General features: G+C 39.7%; 2 protein-coding genes across 7 annotated transcripts in view; one reads left to right on the forward strand and one right to left on the reverse strand.

Annotated features, from left to right (window-relative positions):
- The window catches only part of ranbp10 (RAN binding protein 10), a 60,847-nt gene extending 53,059 nt beyond the window's left edge, over positions 1-7,788 (reverse strand). Inside the window, exon 1 of one of the 4 annotated variants that reach the window (XM_034085164.2) lies at positions 7,326-7,788. In XM_034085164.2, the coding sequence (XP_033941055.1) occupies positions 7,326-7,524 (199 nt within the window). In that variant the 5' untranslated portion in view covers positions 7,525-7,788. The remainder of the gene's footprint in view (positions 1-7,325) is intronic. The other 3 variants (XM_034085162.2, XM_034085161.2, XM_034085160.2) reach the window with 3 other exon arrangements.
- Positions 7,789-8,369: 581 nt separating this feature from the next.
- tsnaxip1 (translin-associated factor X interacting protein 1) lies at positions 8,370-21,382 on the forward strand. 3 transcript variants are annotated; one of them, XM_034085753.1, is made up of 11 exons: positions 8,370-8,541; positions 9,041-9,146; positions 10,005-10,145; positions 10,257-10,350; positions 11,579-11,775; positions 12,245-12,386; positions 15,027-15,193; positions 15,305-15,418; positions 16,679-16,788; positions 17,175-17,298; positions 21,009-21,382. In XM_034085753.1, the coding sequence occupies exons 1-11, from the start codon at positions 8,486-8,488 to the stop codon at positions 21,093-21,095; spliced, it is 1,338 nt and encodes a 445-aa protein (XP_033941644.1). In that variant the 5' UTR covers positions 8,370-8,485; the 3' UTR covers positions 21,096-21,382. The 3 variants fall into 3 exon arrangements, with proteins under 3 accessions (XP_033941644.1, XP_033941645.1, XP_033941646.1); XM_034085754.1 differs by having other exon boundaries at positions 15,030-15,193; XM_034085755.1 differs by lacking the exon at positions 8,370-8,541 and adding an exon at positions 8,805-8,890.
- The last annotated feature ends 564 nt before the right edge of the window (positions 21,383-21,946 follow it).

The following is a 21,946-nucleotide window of genomic DNA, read 5'->3' on the forward strand; positions in this document are numbered from 1 at the left end:
ATTTCATGGATATTTCTGTGTTTTCTGGTGTGTAAAATGTGTAATCTTGGGGCCTCTTCTCTTTAACGTCTACATGCTACCATTGGCTCAGATAATGAAGAACAACAAAATAAGTTAGCATAGCTATGCAGATGACACACACATTTACCTAACCATTTCACCAGGAGACTATGCTCCATTTCAAACACTGAGTAAGTGCATTGAACAAATCAATGACTGGATGTGTCAGAACTTTCTCCAATTAAACAAAGATAAAACTGAGGTAATGGTTTTTGGAGCCAAGGTGGAACGTATAAAAGTTAGCGCTGAGCCTCAGTCTGCAATGTTCAAACCAACAGATAAAGCCAGAAATCTAGGTGTAGTCATGGACTCTGACCTGAGTTTCAACAGTCACATTAAAACAGTTAATAAATCAGCCTACTATCACCTAAAGAACATATCTAGGATTAAAAGACTAATGTCACAGCAGGATTTGGAAAAACTTGTCCCGTTATCTTCAGTAGACTGGACTACTGCAATGGTGTCTTCACAGGTCTCACTAAAACATCTATTAGGAAGCTGCAGTCCTCACTAACACTAAGAAAGTGGATCACATCACTCCTGTTCTGAAGTCTTTACACTGGCTTCCTGTGTGTCAAAGAATAGATTTCAAAATACTGCTGCTGGTTTATAAAGCACTGAATGGTTTAGGCCCAAAATACATTTCTGACCTCCTGCTAAATGATTAACCATCCCGATCTCTCAGGTCTTCAGGGACTGGTCAGCTTTCTGTCCCCAGAGTCAGAACTAAACAAGGTAAAGCAGCATTCAGTTATTATGCTCCAAACATCTGGAACAAACTCCCAGAAACCTGCAGGTCCGCTGCAACGCTGACTACTTTTAAATCCAGCAAGAAGACTTTTCTTTTTGCCGCTGCTTTTAATTGAACTATTCACATCTTAAACTGCACTGTAACTTTTATCCATGTATTTTTTCTTTTAATGTTTATTTTATTAGCTTTGCTTTTTAATGACTGATTTTAAATGCCATTTCTTAATGTCTTTCATTTTTTGTAAAGCACTTTGAATTGCCATGTGTTGAAAAGTGCTATATAAATAAACTTGCCTTGCCTAATAAAGATTTCCTGTGACACATAAAATGGATTTGTTGATGGGAATTAATGTGAATAAATTAACTCTAGGTTAACGGTACTCTTGCTATAACTACTCACCGACACTCTATAAACCTTGTCCCTCATGCTAGCCCTGACAACACCGGTAAGCACACCTTCATCTAGGCTGCCCGTGTCCTGACTTGTAGTGGTTCTCTCCTCTATCTCCATTCTTCTTGTCATCTTTGTAAAACGATATCAGACTGGTAATTGACACAGCCATGACATCTAGTTAAATTCAGTGTGGCTAAAATGAAAAGCTTTGTTAAAATATGCAAGCACGCGGAAGTCAAAGTCAGCTTTATTGTAAACAAATTCTACATGTGTTATACATCCAGAAATATCGTTTCCCACAGTGTGACATGTAGCCTATACATAAAACAAAAAGGGCCTAGATAAACGGGGTATACAGTTTAAAATGTTAATATATTTAAAGTGTTCAAAGTGCAGTTTCAGTGCAAGTCAGTTGAAACGATCTTAAATTGGCGTGACGTTGAAGTGCGACGCTGCTGTACTGGCTTGTAGTTCGTTTATAGCATAACGTTAGCATTTCGCTTTTGGCGACTAGATTTATGATTCAAAAATTATAAAAGTAGGAGAGACATGTGGAGATTATCCGGCTGAACAAAACGTGATCCTTCTCTTAAATGTGTGTCAACCACAGACCTTATTTCGAGCTATTTTCCAAAATCCTATGGAGAAATTGCATTGCGTTTTGACGAAGGAACCGGAAGAAGTTTACATCCGGGTTTTAGGACGCGTCACTGCGGTTCTCTATTATGTTTGTGATGTTCAAGGACATCATTTTAAGGCCCAGCCAACGATTGGAGGATGTCCAGAGTTCTTTGTTGACCTCAGGATTGCATGTCAGATTTTTCCCTGATGATGAAGTTCTGTTAGCTTCGTCAGTCTGTGACCTACATCACTCGGGGGGGGTTTGCCTCCGAGTGTGAAGTGGAGGGTCAGCATCTCATGGTAAATGTCAGGAAGTGAATAATCCCCTAGTGCATTAATAGCGCTTCCACGAATGCAGAAGTAAAAAAAGGATGGTTAATTGATATTTGGCCAAATAAGGAAAGTGCATCAAGTTGTAATCTCAACATTTGCAAATAATGACCTAAAAGGTGTTGTGGCAAATGTGATAGCAGACCATTTTTCTATTACCATATTGAGCAGAAACAGCAATTTCACCGATACAGTTTAAGTCATTTCTCACCTTAGCTCTTTTTTGGGATGATGGAAATATCTGGCTCTTTAGCTGCTACATGTTCCTATCCTATGTTTACCAGCTAGTCTGTCATCCATTTCCTGCTGGCCAGGTAGGCTACAGTATAGTATACCAGAGCATTGATGGTTCATTAAAGCAGTTCACAGGCTAACACAAGTATCATACTTTCTACACTGGCATCAGCTCAAGAGTAGGGATGGGTATCGTTAAGGTTTTAACGGTACTACTACTTTTATCGATACCGCTTATCGGTCCGGTCTTTTAACGGTACTCCTATCGGTTCTTTTGGGGGGGAAAACAAGATAAACTAACTAAACAAATTGTGAACAAAACTAACATTACTTTTTATATAAATTAAATAAATAATATTTCACATCAAAAGAAACAACAATGCTTTAACAAATCGTATTAAATAATCAGATGACAGAATAGCTGAAACTTTAACAAAATAAATAACTGTTACCTCTAATCATTAACCCATGTTTGTATAATGTCCGTGTGTTGCTGCTAGCATACCTAACACCTGACGTGGAAACGTTATTCGTGGATGGGGACTACAGAGCTACTAGAAAGACAGTTGAACCCGGTGCATTCCTCCGTCTGGATGTGGAGCACTTTTGCTAAATGTTTCGACAAATTGCTCGTGTTACCGCCCTTACATGCTAAACACTTATTGCGCCTTTGGTAACTAGGATTGTGCACATCGAGACGGGTAAAGTTTAACCACACTTCGGAGTGCGTTTTCTCCGCGTGCGTGTGTGTGTTGCTGCATGTAGCAGCTGCGTGTGTGTAAACTGCCCCGCCCCCTCCCAAGCAAGCGGGGGAGAGAGATCTCTCGACTGGATTGGAAAGATCGAAAACACTAAAATAATCATTGACGCATTTTGCAGTCTTTTTGCGTATTAGAAACGGAGTTGGCGACACCAAAACTGCAATATAATGTTTGTGTTACAATAATACATACAACATGTATTTGTTACGTCTCCAGTACCGATAACAAGACCGATAACGTCGGAGCTTACCTTACTTAACGGTACCACGGTCTTTAATAATTCAGCCCCGGGGCCCGTTTAATACCGGGGCTCGATACCTACCTACTCAAGAGTCAGTGTGACACAAATGTCATCATCTGCCAATGTTAACAAAGGTGCATGCGTAGTGTCCTTGTACATCACAAAATGCATGAATGTGAGTGAATGAACGTCATACTGAATGCGTCAATATACATTTGAACATTGGCAATAAAACATGAGCTCTGGAAATATAACGCAGGTTGCTAGCCTAAACTAGATGAAACAGTTAACCAACATGACATGTTTGGAAAGGTTAGCTAAACTATATTTTTGCCTAGACCAGATTCAAAACGTTGACTTTGTCCGAAGACTAATTCTGTCTCATGGTGTTGTTCTCCGGGAATTCAGACTTTAATTTTTTTTTTAATATTTCTTTCTTCTTTGAATATACTTTATGTTTCCTGTGGTCTCCATGGTCCAACGCCAAGTGACTCATGAACTAAGTTCTCATGAACCTTTGTGGGAAAAGTACTGCGGTGTGAATGCGCCTATTGCTGTTGCAACCTAGCTAGGTGTTGTTGTGGTGGCTAACATATCTATCTTGAAAGACAGCAGCATTAGCATGTTCTTGCTTGGTATGCAGGCAACCAGCAGAGACTTCAGGAAGTGAATGTGTCAGGCCAAGGCAAACTAAACCCCTGTTAAACCACAAAGTGTCTTTTTTACTGATTGAAGCGGTTTTTCTGTTTCCAGTCTCTCTGCAAAGCAAGAGGCAGTAGCTTAGAAAGTGAATGTCCCAAAATGTCAAAGTGTTGTTTCAATGACACTTCAGCCTAATGATAGTCATTCACAATCACTGTTTTAACAATATGATTCAGTCAGACACAAATGAATCAGATATTTAATGTACTAACAGAAAGATTGACCAGAGAACAGGGAGAACAAGTTGTTAAAGAAGCATTTAAAGTCCCTTACTGCTTTTCTGTGAACCACAAAACTGTATTTGAAAAGTGCTTTATAGAAAATATTGAATTATGTATTTATATACTATTTAATGATGGATAACTTCATGCTTACTATTAAAGAACATTTACTCAAGCACTGAAATTCAGGACAATTTTGAGAGACTTGTACTTTCCTTGAGTATTTTCAAATGATGCTACTTTATACTTTTACTCCACTACATTTTAGAAGACAAAATAGTACTTTTACTGCTCTACACTTATTGTACAGCCTTAGTTACTAGTTACTTTACAGATACAGATTATTAGATATAATAAAATAAAACATGAATGAATAAACATTGTCATATAACGATTGGTTAAATATATCCAGGAGCATATAGAGAAGGTAAAACTAGCTCCAGCTTCACCAGCTGTGATGAACACATGCATAATCATATTGCAGTCATTTATGATATATGATGGGCCATTTTCCATAACAAGTAGTTTACATTTGGATGATAATACTTTTGTACTTTTACATAAGTAAGATTTTGTATGTAGGACATTTACTTGTAACAGAGTATTTAAAACATATGGTGTGTGTGTGTACTTTTACTTCAGTAGAAGACCTGAGTACTTTTCCATAGCTGACGATAAACAGCATATTCATAAAATAGTAGGTTTTTCATTCTCCTGAAGTACTTAAACATCTTAATTATACTTGAGGAACTTAAAGAAGGATTGAATGCTAGCAATAATATTTGTAATCAGCTGTGTATTCACTTACAATAACGAGAAGTAAAGACAAAACTATGCTACAGTACTTTGGTGTATATATATATATATATTTATTTCCACGTATTGTGTCTTTAAGCCATTTAAAAGAATAATGACATGTTTACAATATCAGTATAAAGCAAAACAAAACAAATCCAGCATGGAATACTGAAGTCTTTGTAAGATAAAAAAGAATCAATCATTTAATTAGTGTATTGATAGGCCCTACATCAATGTGTTTGTGTATGTGTTGTACTGTTTATGTATCTATCGGTTGAGACTGTGGGGATAGATGTGTCACGCACAGCAGGACTAGGTAGACACTGTGTGGCATTAAACAGAGAAAATTGGCACACTGGTCAAAATAGCATTCAAACCACAAGGGTGAAGGAACAGAGCAGGAGCTGGAACGACCAGGAGGAAAATAAATATCCTGCTCACTCCAGAATATACCTATTTATATATAATCCCTGAACAATTGTGCAGTGTCACTAAATCTGTGCACCTTTTATAGACATAAAGACTACATGCCCTACATAGAAGACTCAAAAATGACATGTCTAATCTTCAGACATACATCACTGGGCCACAGCTGTGACAAGTGAATCACTCTAGACAGAATGTTAGGATCTCCTTTTCTTGTCACATGTTTTAACAGAAATGCACATGGAGCAACAGCATTCACAACAAATATGCAAGCTACACCACTGACAGAATGTAGGCTTGGATTCAACTGAACAACTGTTCATATCAACAGCAGGGACCGATCCATTATGCATCAAATCATCGGTGGGTTATATTTGGCTCTTTGCCTGAGTCTTGATTTTACCAAATTCCATGCTTTTCAAACAGTTTACGGGCCAAACAAATAAGCTTTGCAAAATGGGTTACACAGCCTGTCTGCATCCTCTCCACGTTTCACTGATGTAAACAGCCAACAACAGGGCCAAAAAGTGGCCTTGCAATGCCTCTGTGGAGCTTTCACAGCTTGAAATGCAGGGCTAGCTTCCCTGCTACTAGGGAATGCCCTGATGTCGCCTGATGTAAAATAGCAAAGCAGGGAACAGACTGAGAGGAGGGGCATCACATAGAATCACTTTGTTTAGATGTTGGATATATAGAAGGATCCTGTTAACAGGCCTGACAGTCCATACTGACGGTTTGTAGCCATCCGACTAAGTGATTGCCTGCATCATCTGCCTAATAAAGTGTCTGTTATAGTAAAAATGTCAAAATGAACCGATACCAAGGATTTATTACAACATCGGTACATTTGGCCTAATGCAATGCGCAGAGGCCTCCTCCTCACAGCAGCTGTTGGAAACGAGCTGCCTGCTGGAGGTTGGACATGAGACCGTTGTTGAGCTCAGGGAACATACAGATCTGAATGGAGTTGAACCGGTTGCTTCCAGTCTGGAAAAAAATGATTTACGAATTCTGGAAAACACTGCTAGAACACTGACAATGAAATCACGCGAGAAACACAACAATGCCATTTTTATTCTATTTTGGTGCTTGCTGTTGACAAAAGCTTAACAAATGCAGCATTACCCATCAATACTAGCTACATTGTAATGTGCTAACAACAAGTTTGGCTCGTGTCCATCTTGTGCCATAGCTGGTAGCCAGCTTATCCTACTGTTTAGTTAAATACAACAGCTAGGTGAGCTAAAGTTAGCTGGTTAGCCACAAAGCTAACTGTATTTGCTCAACATATAGCTTGCTGTTAGCTAACTCTAGTGTGTTAAATACCACTAGTTAGCTAAGGTCTATGCGTCGTTACTTTTGCCAATGTCCCCCATCAGCACAACTATGGCGAAACGTCAGTGACAGTTAGTTTACTGCAAACAAATAATGTCATAAACGGTATATAAACAAAGGAGGGTCGTGTGGTAAAAGGTGTATTTCAGTGTGGTGGTAAAAAGACCAACTGTCAGGGTTAGCGAGTTCACTGTCACCCATTTGGACATTCCTCTGCTCATTTGTGAAACAAAGCAAGGTTAGAGGACAGGAGAGGCAGCTCAGACTAGATTTACCAGGAGTGCGCACACATACACAATCAACATAATCGCATACTGGGTGCGTGAGAGTGAGTGAGTGAGTGAGATAGATAGATAGAGACCCCCCCTCCGCAAACACACAGTGACAGATTTGAGACCCTCTGCTGTTGTCACAACTTGTTCATGCCATCGGGGCTGAACCAGCTCTCTAACCTTTGTAATGGACCCGCAGGTTGTTCTGTGACAGCCCAATGTAGCTGTATTTATCCTTGGGGCTCCAGGATCGGGGTAAAGGGGTCTCTTCCTCGTTCACAGCCGGGTAGAGCCGCTTCAGCCTCTCGTTTAGCTCGTGTTCCTGGTAATTAAAAGCAGGATCCCCTAACGGCAGGCTTCCCGCTCCAAGCTCTGCCATTTTGGCCTCTGTTTTGTATCTTATTGTTCGTGTCTTTCTATCCAAAGCCCCGTGTCAGTCCGCTTGAGCTGTAGGCTGAGAGTGAGAGAGACTGAGGGGAGAAAATAGCAGCGGTGTGACATCCCCGGATAAGCAGCAGAGTGTACTGTAGGCTGGAGCAGTGCCGTCTGGGTACTGTAGTTGAGCTGCATGCTCCCTTGTATGATACTGTCTCTAGAAATGACTACACAGCCCCATTGCTGTTATCCTGGTTCAGACGGTTCAGACCTTCCACAGAGACAGGGAGCTAGGAAATATAGTCCGTTTTAGAACATTATATGATATAATTCTTAATCTCCAATTGTATCCTTATGTGGCACGTGTATTTGTGGAACATAGGGGTATATATTTGCGAGCTAGAGGATAGCATTGGTAGCACTTTCCAGAACGAAAACAAAGTTAATATTGTTTGCAAAATATGCCTACTTTAAAATACACGTTTGTTTTCAATCATGGTGATTTTATATTATTCTATGCCATAACCTCTAAATTAAAATACGTATTATGCCTATACATATTGGAAATTGTTGTTTGTGTGTGATATTTACAAAGTAGGTTTGGCTGTTTTAATCATGTATGCTATTGGAACAAGTCAGGACTGATGGTTTGTACGACACACATTTATATTTGAAAGCTGCAGTTTCCTTTGGTTTGAAAGTGTTTCTTTCGTCTCTATTTAGGAGGAACATCTTTATTTGTACACAGTTTGAAATTCAGCCAGGCGCACTGCGGTCTACTATGTGGGTCCTGCCGGGTGCCCCGTCGTCGTTACCATGGAAACCTTGTTACAACGTTATGAGCTGTGATGCTAGAGCCAACCTGGAGCTAAATGCTTTAGCTTAGCTAAATGGACTAAATATAGACATTTCAAAAGGACAGAAACTTTAAAAACAATTATTTAGACTTCATACAGTCGCTAGAGATGTTGCCACATAAAGATGTTACATTTCCACCTTTAACGCCTTCAAAAACACAAAGGCAAGTGATTTTAAAGATTGTCCTACAGCAACGATATTAAAGGCTACTATTAATATGGATGATATTAATATATATTTCTTCAGTCTTCTAATAATTGTAAGTTACATTATAGGTAAAGCTCATGAGTTCAAAATGTTACAAGTAAAAGTAAAAGTAGCAAATTGTACTACTAAAGTGTTGTTGTATTTTTGAATACTATAGAGTTATATTTGTATCACTAACAAATGCATATAAATGCTTTTTATGTTGTTATTTTGCAATGTAGGAAAACGTTTGGATACCTTTTGGACTACTGAGTAGATAAGTAGTATATAACACAACATGTTATTAAGGTCAAAAGTAACTAAGTGTAAGTGAATAGTGTAGTAGAAATATGCAGTGGCAGAAAAAAATATATATATACATACTCAAATAAAGTGCAATTATCTCAAAATGTATACTAAAGTACTTGGGTAAATGTAGTTCCACCATTGCTTAGCTCTGTGGTTTTCTATTATAGACTGATATTTGACCAGCAGAGACCACAACATGACGTTATCCAGACATCAGAGGAAGGACAAGAAGAAAAGGCTGGAGCTGTTTCTGTCCAACCTGCTGTGAGAAAGGTAACGAGAAACAAAGCAGGGAGCAAACAGCTTCATCAAACCATCAATCATTTTCCTCATTAAAAACCTACTGCAATTAAATATAATTATCGAATACCGAAAGACATTCGTTTTATTATGATGTAAAACAGAGAAAAATCTGAAAAACCTCCTCATTAGAGAGGCAGAGAATAGCATTTTCTAACATATTTGTATTACTTTACTAATTATATTAAAATAGCCCATATTGGTTTCCTTGTCAATCAATCAACCATTAGTCAACTATGCAATTTAACCAGAAGTACAAGGGAACCAGTAAAGTGCAGTGTAATGTATCTGTATAATATAAGTATATAAATATAAAATATATAATTATATTATATATTATGAACAGTTTAAATAGGTATTAAACACTGAAATGTAGCATAAATATTGAATACACTGTAGAGGGGGTAGAAATGGACAGTATTAATATAGAAAGACACTATTGACAGTAGAGCAAATATAAATACACTTTAGACCAGTATTGACACTTCTTTATAGAAAATAGGGATACATATTGGTACACTCTAGATTAAGATATGAGACGTATGGACAGTTATATGCATAGAAGTAACATGACTAATGGGGGGGAGAACAAGTATTTTAAAGTTTGATTGAGTCACTAAAGCTGTGTGTGTGTGTGTGTGTGTGTGTGTGTGTGTGTGTGTGTGTGTGTGTGTGTGTGTGTGTGTGTGTGTGTGTGTGTGTGTGTGTGTGTGTGTGTGTGTGTGTGTGTGTGTGTGTGTGTGTGTGTGTGTGTGTGTGTGTGTGTGTGTGTGTGTGTGTGTGTGTGTGTGTGTGTGTGTGTGTGTGTGTGTTCGTGTGTGTTAAATGTAGTTGTGCTGGACAGGTAGCCGTTACATGTATGCCGGCCCAGGGAGGAAGCCTCAGCTCCTGAAGCAGCTGGAGAGCTACGTTCACAAGGAGCTGCAGATGATCAGCTCGTCTGAGCCTCAATTTCAGGAACAGAGACTACAGGTGCTTTGTTTTTCTGTTTTGTAGGAAGGTTGGCTACATTAAAACCAGAGGAAATACTGTACACACACTTTAGTCCAGGAGAGTAATCCCATTATCTTAATCTGACCACAGGTCTACCGAGATGCCTTTGGTTGTTTCATCAAAGAGTTCAAAACCTACCAACCCCTTCTTTCTGCCATCAAGAGGGAATATGAAAACACTTTAGGTCAGTATCTGTTAATAAGCCTGCCTCATCATTCTCCTTTCTTAAGAAGGATTACACTCATAGTATAGCACTTTTCTGAATGGTGTCCTTTAGTGCTATAGAATAAAAGGAACAAAGCAGACTTTGATAAACGAGGAAACAAAGAATCTACTTATTGGGGAATCAGATAGCATTTCCACAAGGACAGAGCTGGTTGATTTGGTTTACATTGTAACTGCTGCCTCCACATCCACTGGCAATCTGGGTTAATGACCGAAGGGCTATGGGAATAAATAGTTAATGACTACAAATAATTGTTCGCAGACTTAAATAAATGCCCTTGATTTGTTTTATAAAGTTGTAGACAGTCTATAATGAAGTGACTGGTTGCATCTAAGCTACATTGAAAGGAGACATGCTATGAAAAACGCACTCTTTCACTGCTTGTGTATGTACATTTATTTATTTGGAGTTCCTACCAAGCCATTAACTGTGAAACAAGACGATCAGACTGTTTCTGTGGGTTCCCTCTGTCAGAAAACATGGGATTTAAAAAACGTTTCTTATTTCCTATGATACATGTAGGCTGTCTAAAATATATCATATCTTCCCATCTAAGCAGTCCAGGCATAGCTTAAGAACTACATTTGTTAAGGTGTACCGTCTTTTTCTCACAAGCCAATCAAAGCAAACTGTGACTGTGAAAGAGGGTGAATAAAGGTATATGCAGACAGAATATGAAGCTTTTAGACCATTAAAGTCTGTGAACAGGTTTTTGTAGGAACCCGAAATTCAACCTTGCACCACAATAAGCACAAAACATCCTATATTTTCAGTGTTCAGTGAAAGTTGCATAAAAATAAAGCAATATAAAGCGCATTGTGCTGCAAATAAGTTGACTAAAAATATAACAACTTAGCTAAGCGCACATTCAGGTAAAGTTGTGCTTTTAATTTGGCAGGTTGATTACAAATTTGTCTGCACCAGTTGGAAATGTGAAATCATTTTTTTAATCATGTTTCATGCGGATCTGTAGCTCTAATATATTTTTGTTGTTGAATAATCGATCAGTTATTTATTTTGTGTATCCGTTTAGCCTTTAAAATGTTTAAAATATTAACAAATGCCCATCACATCTCCGCAGATAGGTATTAAATCTCTCAATAATGTAGTAATTTTTTTATCTCAAAACATTATCCAGCCCTTCTGTTTCATGATAAATCATTTGTTGCCTTTGATATCTGTTCAGCATATCAGCAGGATCAAATCAGAGAACTGGAGCCGCTGCGGTCCCATGTGAGGTTGGTGACAGAGGAGTGTGAGAGGAAGATCCAAGCTCGCTGGGAAGAGGAGCGGAGTGAGATCAGAGCTCTGAAAACGGAGAAGCATCAACTTCAGAGGGTCATAGAGGCCATGACGGAGAAGGACACAGCCACACAGGCAGTGGTACGTGACTTACCTGGTGTTCTCACCTTTCATTATTCATGTGACTTTTTAAGGACTGCGACTCATTTCACATCAATTCCTTCTCTAAATAGTATCGTCAATATTAGTTTGATGTGCTGTCTTGGTCAATTAAATCAAATCAAATGTAATTTGTATAGCTCAAAACTGCAAAACACATTAGATAAGGGGCTTTACAATTTGTACAAATATGGATGACAGTATAGAAAAACTAGATACAAAATTACAACATAGACAACTCTATTGACATAATGATAATGTGAATTTAAAGCAAATAAAGTCAAATTAAATAAAAGCCTTTTACACATGTAAGTCAAAGCTATTTATTCCCAAATGCGGAGATCCCTTTGTCAAAAAAAGAAGTTTTGACTGCTATTTAATTTACACAAGCGTTCAGTGGTTTGTTATCATGATTGTCTCAGTCACTCCACTTTCTTCTGCTCTTTCCCAGGTGGAGCGTCTGCAGTCTGATCTCTCAGCTCAGTATCTGCAGTACCGGGAGCAGCGTGATGCCCGCCAGCTGCTGATCTGGCAGATCAACAACCTCACAAGAGGCTCTGTGGAGGAGGAGCATCCAGCAGATGGAAACTCAGGTGGAGCTGCAACCATTCCATTCCACTCTATTGACATAATGATAATGTGATGGCAGGCGCCATCTTACCTTAAAGAGCTCATTATACCCTACTGTCCTACTAGGGCATTGCCTTCCAAGAATGCAGGGTTGTTGGTTGTTCCTAGAGTCTCTAAAAGTACAATGTGAGCCAGAGCCTTTTCTTATCAAGCTCCACATTTGTCGAATCAGCTTCCAGTTTGTGTTCGGGCGGCAGACACCCTATCCGTTTTTAAGAGTGCGCTTAAGATCTTCCTTTTTGATAAAGCTTATAGTTGATAAAATAATCTAATAAGAGTGCATTTTTCCTTACTGAATGTATGTCATTTGGTTGTGTGTGTAGACGGTGGAAGCAGGGAGAGGCATATACGTGCCTTGATCCCTGCCGAGTCGACACACAACTGTTGATTGGTGCCAGTGCCAGAAACACTTTTTAGGAGCAATGCGCTCATGGTATAGATGTGGCGCATACATCTTAGTTCCTACTCTTTTCCCTCACCCTATCCTAAGGGAGTGCATGTACGTAGACACGCTGTGCCTCTCCACCTCTGTTCCTTACTTCTTACTTGCTACCCCTTTCCCTCAACCATTCTAAGGGAGTGCATGTACGTGGAGACACGTTAGTTTTGCTGATATAGGCTTAGACTGTCGGGGGACACCTTACTTCTTCCTTCTGTCTGTCTGTACCTGTGTACTCTCATGTTCCGAATAACCCAGCTTCCCCAAATCTATTTTTGGTGTCTATCTACGCCGGAATCCTGAGCCGTGGCTGATCCTGTTGCTGCGGTCCTGTGTCCTGGTTCCTGAATCATGTGTCCTAAATCCTGCATCCTGAGCCCTGCATCCTGAGTCCTGGATCCTCTATCCTAAGTTCTGGATTTGAGTCCTGAGTCCTGGACTTCGAGTCGTGGCTGAACCTGTCCCTGCGGTCCTGCCTGACTCTCATCATACTACTTCCCTGATGGCTCCCACAGGACTGTTGACATCCTCGTGGATTCATCTTCTTATTACAGACACATGCATTTCCAAACATTTGGTCTACCTACGCTGTAAAATGTATTATCTCTTTGATTTACACACGGCATCTATTGCACGTCTTTCCGTCCTGGGAGAGGGATCCCTCCTCTGTTGCTCTCCCTGAGGTTTCTCCATGTTCCCCTTTAAACTGTGGGTTTTCTCTGGAAGTTTTTCCTTGTACGATGTGAAGGTCTGAGGACAGAGGGTGTCGTATTGTCATACTGATATTCTGTACAAACTGTGAAGTCCACTGAGACAAATGTAACATTTGTGATATTGGGCTATATAAATAAACATTGATTGATTGCCACTCAAATAATCGATACATCACCAAAATGATTTGGGAAAATAATTTGAAGTTCATTTTGTCAGGATGCGTGGAAAAGGTAGCACCCAAATGCAGAATTTAACAAAAAGCGAGCTTTATTAAATAATAAAAGCTGTGTCAAAAAGGCAGTATCCAAAAACAAACGAGCAGCACAAGGAACATGGAATAACATGGAGGGAAAACAATGAACCGACATGGAATACAGGGGAAGACTAGACTAAATACACAGAAGGGTACAGCTGGGCAGGGGAGGGAGAAACACAAGGGCAACAGGTGAACACAATGAGACAATTAGACACACCAGGGAAACTAACGACAGGGAGGAGGACCAGACAAAACACAAGGAGGAAGACAAAACACAGAATGAACAGACTTACAAAACCCATAACCAGACAGACAACACTAAACACTAAAACCGTGACACATTTCTTCTTTTAAGATCTCTCTGGTTGCAGCTTTTCTATCCTTATCCTATTGCTAATCTACTATTTCCTGTTTCATTAGTCCTTTGCAATTGAAAACTAAATATGTTTGGGTTTTAGACGCACACAAAACAAGACATGTCCCTAGGCCTTGGGATGTAATGTATAGGCCTATGTCACACTTCCGGAATGTTAAAAATCGCCGAGCGGTGTACACCTACTTCCGGTAGTTACCCTAGTTACGTGACAAACATAATGTGCAACCATCTTTTGACATTGGACTGACCAAATTATTAACTGATTAAACAAAGAAATATCAGACAGATTAGTCAATGATAAAAACCATATTGTTATTGGCTTAAATTCCCAAAATGTGGTGTCTAAATCTACAAAATCAGCCAAAAATGTAGATATTAGAAATTAAACAATCTGTTAATCTATTTTTCTGTTGTCTCCGGGAGTCTTACACGAGAGGAGTGGACCCTAACCTTAAATAAGAGTGAAAGAACTGAATGAGCACTACACTTTTAGAATTAAAATATTTTACAATCAAAGTTATATGAACAGTTGGTAAAATAAATAAGTGTTATAAGAGGCTTTGAGAGTCTGGATATGTTTTGTTTAGGTACCTTAAAAGATTATGACAAAGTGTTTAGATTTCACTATTACAAGCTATACAAACCTTTCTTTGTTTCTCTTGGCAAGAAAGCAAATTCGAAAAAAACATATTGACTGAGAAATAGCTAAGCACAACACCCACTTATGTTTGGAATTTCTAAATATACCAAATACCTTTACTATAACATTTGAAAAGTTAAGAATATTTTGTTCTGAATTTTAAATCCTATTGTGGAAGGAGATGCTAGGGACCCAGTGCAGCTGCAGCTCTCTCTGAAGGTGTGCCGGAGAGACCTGACCACAGCTCAGGAGGAGCTCACCAGGATGAAGGCAGAGTACTGGGACGTGGTGCCGAGGCGCAACTGGGACGCCCTGGAACAAACACACCAACAGAACCTCTCAAAGGTAACCCATAAAGACACACACTTTACTATACACACACACTACACACCCGCATGGGCACAGAATGCTTGATTTCAAATGTTTTCACCTTGTTCTTGTTTTCTTTGTGTCCAGATGCAAACGCTGCAGAGTGACTTTGATCAGCTGAAGAGAGAGCATGACATCCTGCTGGAGCTCCACAAAGAAGGCAGCATGCAGAACAAGACCAATGAGCCCAGCACCCAGCAGGTACTTTATAGTAGGAGCCACATGTAAGGTTTATGTAATTTATGTTTTTATTTAATATTTTGCACTTATTATTTGTGTTCACTGGAGCTGGGGTGGTGATGGTAATTGAAATAGCCGATTGCTTTCACCTGTTATCACTTTTTGGCCTCTACAGAGAGAGGGGGTGAGCCTGGGAGTGATATTTTCTGTTGACCACACTCACATACAGAACTTTAGAATTAGGATACTGGAACCAATTGTATTTTCTTGTTTTGTTGAGGAATATATGGTAAATTGCATTCAAGAAGTGTTTCTTCTTTGTTTTGTTCCTTTACTGTTTTTTCCCCCGGACTACAGTCTAATACCTATTAGATCAAAATAGAGCACATTACGTTGTTATCAAGTTGTACGGATAGATAAATAGATAAACAAAACAACAACAAAAGTTGGCAATCCCTAAAGACCCCAAAAGAGCCAAAACATTTGTTTACACTTAATGAATTCAGATAGTTGGCTTAGCTTTAATGAACAAGGAACTCCAGCCTGATTCTGTCCAAAGGGGAACCAAAGATTTATTTTTAAACATATCAAAATATAACTTTGGACTGATGAAAGTAATTTTTTGGAACCATTTAGTAGTTAGGGTTTGATTAATTTTAGATTATTGGTAGGTGTTTTGTTTTTTAGCTTGCAACATAGCTGTATAATATATAAACTCTCAGATTTTAGATGTGTACGTAATTTATAATGCAAATACTTGGCCCCTAATCTAAAGCTTCAGATTTATCAAGGTCCCATTTTACATAACTCCGTCTTGAATTATTATTATTATGTCTTATGATTGTACACTGAACAAACTGAATCATTGACTTTAATTAAATGTATTATGTTAACAGATGTCCCATAACTGCATCAGGTTAGTTGAAATCAATAATATGAAGCTTAAATACAAAATATCAGGTTAAACTTAATATTATTGCTTTCAACTAACCTAATACAGCTATGTGAAGTTTGTTTGTCATAATACATATAATTCAAGTCAACGTTTCAATTTGTTCAGTGGACTTGTATTTTTAAACTGTTTTTGAAAAATATTTATTTCATTTATAAAAACTTTGGATGGAGCCAAGCTAGCTGTGTCACCCGTATCACAACTTAGGCTAAACTAAGCTAACCATAACTTGGCTCCAGTTTCATGTTGAACTGACAAGCAGGCACTAGTATTGATGTTCTCAAAGATAATCCCAAAATGTTGACGAGTTGCTGTTTTTTGTTTTTCAGAAGGATGAGAGTGTATCTCAAGAGCAAAACCAGGTTGAGTCCGACCACCTGAGCGACCTGATCGACTCTGAGTCCCGTGAGAAGAGCACGCTCACTGTCCAGGAGTTTAGGTAAAATAAATAGATGCACACTGAAGCACAAATATAATTCAATCATTTTCATTTACAGTATAGAGCCTAAAGGGCGTTACTCTGTACAATGTATGCCAGCCACAATTGCGATTAAAAAAAACTAAAAACGTTGCAAAATCTCTTTCTCTGTTAAAAGAGAATGTTTTGTATATGATGGACAAGAGAGACATCATGTCAACATTCCCTAAAAGGAGAAGGCCACCAACCTGACAATAATAAATAGAGCAAAAATTATTTACGACTCATGTAGGTTAGGACATATTTACGTTACCTTTAAGCCATTTTATTAGAAATAGCTTGACAAGAAGAACACATGGTAAACTTTCGATGCTCACTAAGAATGATAAAATATCCCATAACACCAGGATGGCCCTGAGGACAGCGTTCCCTCTGAAGTCAGATGAGGAAATACATGAACTTGTGACCTCGGCTCAGAGCGATCCAGATGGCAGCGATGACTCCATCTCCTCTCAGAGACTCCACAGCCTGGTACGTGCCAGCAGAGGGCTCACTGTTTTTTCACAATCATTTGAGTTTATTCAAAGAATGTGTTCCATATCTTGAATCTGAGCAATTAACCTCAGCCTTTCTCTCTACCGGCACTGGAGCTCTTGACATTGTTGCTCCCCTGAAATGCATGCGCCCCAGAGCTAAATCTGTACCCTGGCTCAATGACGTCACTCGTGCTGCCAGTCGTGAGTGCCGGCAGGCTGAGCGCAGGTGGAAGAAGGACAAGCTTCATGTAACTCATGACATTTTAAAAGAGAGTTGGAGAAAGCATTGTAAAAGCTGAAAAGATTAGTTATTTTTCTGATATTATTTTTAGTAATTTAAACAAACCTCGTGTTTTTTTAAAAACCATTGATGCTATGTTAAACTCTCCTTTATCCACTTGTATTGAAGCTTCAACTGAGGTGTGTGAAACATTTCTCCACTATTTTATAGAAAAGATCTCCACTATTAGAGCCTGTATCTCACCACCCCGGTTCTGTGCCAGTTTATTTTAAACAAGCGGTTGTGGCGCCCCTGATAAAAAAAAACCTAATCTGGACACTTCTGTCTTCTCTAATTATAGAACCATCTCGAAGCTTCCTTTTATTTCAAAAATCTTGGAGAAAACCGTACTATTACAGCTGCCGTCTTTTATACATGCACACAATATTTTTGATATTTTTCAGTCCGGTTTTAAAGCGCTTCACAGTACTGAGTCTGCCCTTCTAAGATATTCAATGACCTCCTGGTCACTACAGACTCTGGTGACTGCTATTCTTAAGCTCTTAGACCTCAAAGCTGCCTTCGATACGATTGACCACTCCATTCTTATCTCTCATCTAGAGCACTGTGTGGGCATCAGGGGCACTGCCTTAGAGTAGTTCAGGTCCTATTTGTCCCAGAGATCCTTCTCTGTTAGGCTTGGTGACTTTGCATCGTCTTCTGCCCCCCTATCCTGTGGAGTTCCCCAAGGTTCTATTTTGGGGCCCATTTTCTTTTCTTTATACCTTCTCCCCCTTGGACTAATTTTAAGAAAACATGGCGTCTCCTACCACCTTTATGCGGACAACTCCCAAATATATCTACCCCTAAAAACAAACACCAGCTCTCTGATGCCCCTGGTTGACTGTCTTAATGACATAAAGGCCTGGGTGGCGCTAAACCTTTTTAATATAAATGAGAGCAAAACGGAGGTCATTGTGTTTGGACCAGATGGTGATGTCCCTTCCATTGACCTGGGTTCCCTGCAACCGTATGCAAAACTCATGGTCCTAAATCTTGGCGTCAAAATTGACAGTGCTTTTAAATTAGATAAACAGATAGGCTCTGCGGTTGAGTCCAGTTTTTATCACTTGAGGCTCCTGTCCAAAATTAAACCGGTTTTATCCTTTTTAGACTTTGAGCGTGTAATTCATGCCTTTGTTTCGACTCGTTTAGATTACTGTAATGCACTTTATGCCGGCCTAAATCAGACCTCGCTGGTACAAAACGCTGCTGCTTGGCTGCTTACAGGAACCCGCAAGCATGAGCACATTGTACCAATTTCTGGCTTCCCTCCACTGGCTTCCTGTCCATTTTAGAGTTAATTTTAAGATTCTATTGTTTGTTTTTAAATCGCTTGATGGGCTGGCCCCTTAGTACATCTCCGACCTCCTACAGGTGTACACCCCCTCAAGGGCTTTGAGATCGGCTGATCAGCTGCGACTGGTAGTTCCTAAAACCAAGAAAAAGACCAGGGGAGACCGAGCCTTCTCAGCGGTAGCCCCCAGGCTCTGGAATGGCCTGCCCCCCCATGTCAAATTGTCGCCCACTCTTCAAACTTTTAAGTCCCGCCTAAAGACCCACCTCTTTTCCCTCGCTTTTGAGTCAGTCTGAGCCATGCTCTACCTATTTGTATGCTTTCTTGTCTGTCTATAGTCTTTATGTGTGCCCTTGTATTTATTCTTATGTGTGCCTTTTATCTATTCTTGTAATATTATCCATCCATCCATCCATCTTCTCCCGCTTATCCGTGGTCGGGTCGCGGGGGTAGCAGTTCCAGCAGAGAGCCCCAAACTTTCTTTTCCCTGGCGACATCAACCAGCTCTGACTGGGGGATCCCAAGGCGCTCCCAGGCCAGCGAAGAGATATAATCCCTCCACCTGGTCCTAGGTCTACCCCTTGGTCTCTTCCCAGCTGGACGTGCCTGGAACACCTCCCTAGGGAGGCGCCCAGGTGGCATCCTAACTAGGTGCCCGAACCACCTCAACCGGCTCCTTTCGACGCGAAGGAGGAGCGGCTCAACTCCGAGTCCCTCCCTGATGACCGAACTTCTCACCTTATCTCTAAGGGAGACACCAGCCACCATGCGGAGAAAACCCATCTCGGCCGCTTGTATCCGCGATCTCGTTCTTTCGGTCATGACCCATCCTTCATGACCATAGGTGAGGGTAGGAACGAACATGGCCCGGTAGACAGAGAGCTTTGCCTTCTGGCTCAGCTCCCTTTTCGTCACAACGGTGCGGTAAAGCGACTGCAATACCGCTCCCGCTGCTCCGATTCTCCGGCCCATCTCACGCTCCATTGTTCCCTCACTCGAGAACAAGACCCCGAGATACTTGAACTCCTTCACTTGGGGTAAGGACTCATTCCCTACTTGGAGTGGACAGTCCATCGGTTTCCTGCTGAGAACCATGGCCTCAGATTTGGAGGTGCTGATCCTCATCCCAGCCGCTTCACACTCGGTTGCGAACCGATCCAGTGAGTGCTGAAGGTCGCATACCGATGAAGCCATTAGAACCACATCATCTGCAAAAAGCAGTGGTGCAATCCTTAGTCCACCGAACTGCAGATCCCCTCCCCCACGACTACGCCTCGAAATCCGATCCATGTATATTACAAACAGGATTGGTGACAAAGCGCAGCCCTGGCGGAGGCCAACCCTCACCGGAAATGGGTCCGACTTACTGCCGAGGACCCGGACACAGCTCTCGGTTACCGCCCCTTGAGGCACCTAGGACCTTGAGACCACAGCTCCCCGCCGCGGCTTCGGCAATATTATATTTATATATTATATTTTGTTATAATGATATGTTCGTTGTGAAGCACTTTGGCAAACCCTCTGTTTTTGTGCTATAGAAATAAAGTGGATTGGATTGAATCTGCCGCCATTATAACACCTTTGTGCCCGTATTTGGTAAAAACATCAGAATCAGGTTTTCAGAATCATATCATTTACCAAATAATTTCCTTTGGTGTAAAATAGTGCATATATATAAACGCAATCGGTTGTTCGAAAAAAGAATATGTAGGATTCTTTTTTTATTTTATCTAAAATAAAATATAAATAAAAAATGTCAACAACAAAAACCAACATATATATAAAACAATAGGTACAAAGACAACATCACAAATGACTCTCAAAATAATTAGGCAATTACATGAATAAATACAAATGTGTGCAGTATATCAGAATTTAAAGTGGAAAAGGTGTGCCGTTTAAATTAATTTTTCTGCCATTCCATCTAGACGTAATTCCCCATGGACTTTTCATACTTTTTTTTAAATGTCACATTGACATACTGTAGGTATTTCTACCCTTTGCTATGACGCTTATTTTTAGCTCAGGTGCCACCCATCTATCTTTGACCCTCACCTGTCTTTTTAAGGTCACATAAAAGCTTCTCACGTTCTAAGGTATTGCTCTCTTTACTTTATTGCTCCAACAGCTAGCAGAAAGTGTGGAAGCCGGACCTCCAGCTCTCGAAGAATCAGAAGGACAAGCTGAAGAAAATCCCGTTCAAGCCACCGACTGATTTCAAGTTTTATAGAAGTATTAATTAGATTTTTTGGTATTCAAGAAAGTGACCCGGCTTGCCTGATTTAGGACATTAGATTATTGTCACAGATTATTGATTGCCCCCAAAACCCTTTTTTCTACAATTCCTGATTTCTAAATAAATATACTGACTTAAAAAAACAATGACATTATTGCCATTGTAGAGATATTATGTGACAAAATGTTTTGTGATTTAAATATTTTTGTTATTATTACCATATGTGTAGAATGGGTTAATATTCTGTCAAATGCAATGTATCTAAATACAAATAAAACCAAATATAAATGTATAAGGATTCTTTATTTTGCTTGTTATTCAATTTATTTCCTGCTCCCTAATTTGATTGATTACAACTTGTCTGTCGATAAATTGATAACATTCAATGTTAAGTCTTGTTAATATCAGCGAATATACAAATAACCTGAACATATATACTTTTGTATATGATATAAATCACAAAAAGCAGGGAATCTCCTTATTTGAGAGACGGACATTTGCATTTGCTGCCAAACTTGCATGAACTTGACTTGTTGATCAACAAATCGTCAAGTTGCCAACAATCATCGTTGAACTTTATATTATTGGTTATGAAAAACACAATGTATTTTAAACTACTATAAACTTGCTTGAGCTGTTGTAGTGTTACGTTTGCTAACTAGCTTCTACTCACCTGTGTTTGATAATACTCAAGAAAGGCAGCCAACTTTTCATTACTCTTTACCTGGTGCAGTCTTAAATGCCTGTCCCAGTTAACAAAAACAAGCAAACTTTAAAAAAGAAACCGATTTCCTGTTGAAATATGGCTGAAACCACTCTTAGAGCCTCAC

The sequence above is a fragment of the Pseudochaenichthys georgianus genome, chromosome 6, assembly GCF_902827115.2.
Source record: "Pseudochaenichthys georgianus chromosome 6, fPseGeo1.2, whole genome shotgun sequence".
Taxonomy (NCBI): domain Eukaryota; kingdom Metazoa; phylum Chordata; class Actinopteri; order Perciformes; family Channichthyidae; genus Pseudochaenichthys; species Pseudochaenichthys georgianus.

What these genes read in the sequence shown, in the direction of transcription:
- tsnaxip1 (XM_034085753.1), top strand. Translation starts at nt 8,486, where the DNA reads ATGTTGCCACATAAAGATGTTACATTTCCACCTTTAACGCCTTCAAAA. An exon ending in ACGCCTTCAAAAACACAAAG is followed by an intron (nt 8,542 to 9,040) that starts GCAAGTGATTTT and finishes TTTCTATTATAG; the next exon opens with ACTGATATTTGACCAGCAGA. An exon ending in CTCAGAGACTCCACAGCCTG is followed by an intron (nt 17,299 to 21,008) that starts GTACGTGCCAGC and finishes TTGCTCCAACAG; the next exon opens with CTAGCAGAAAGTGTGGAAGC.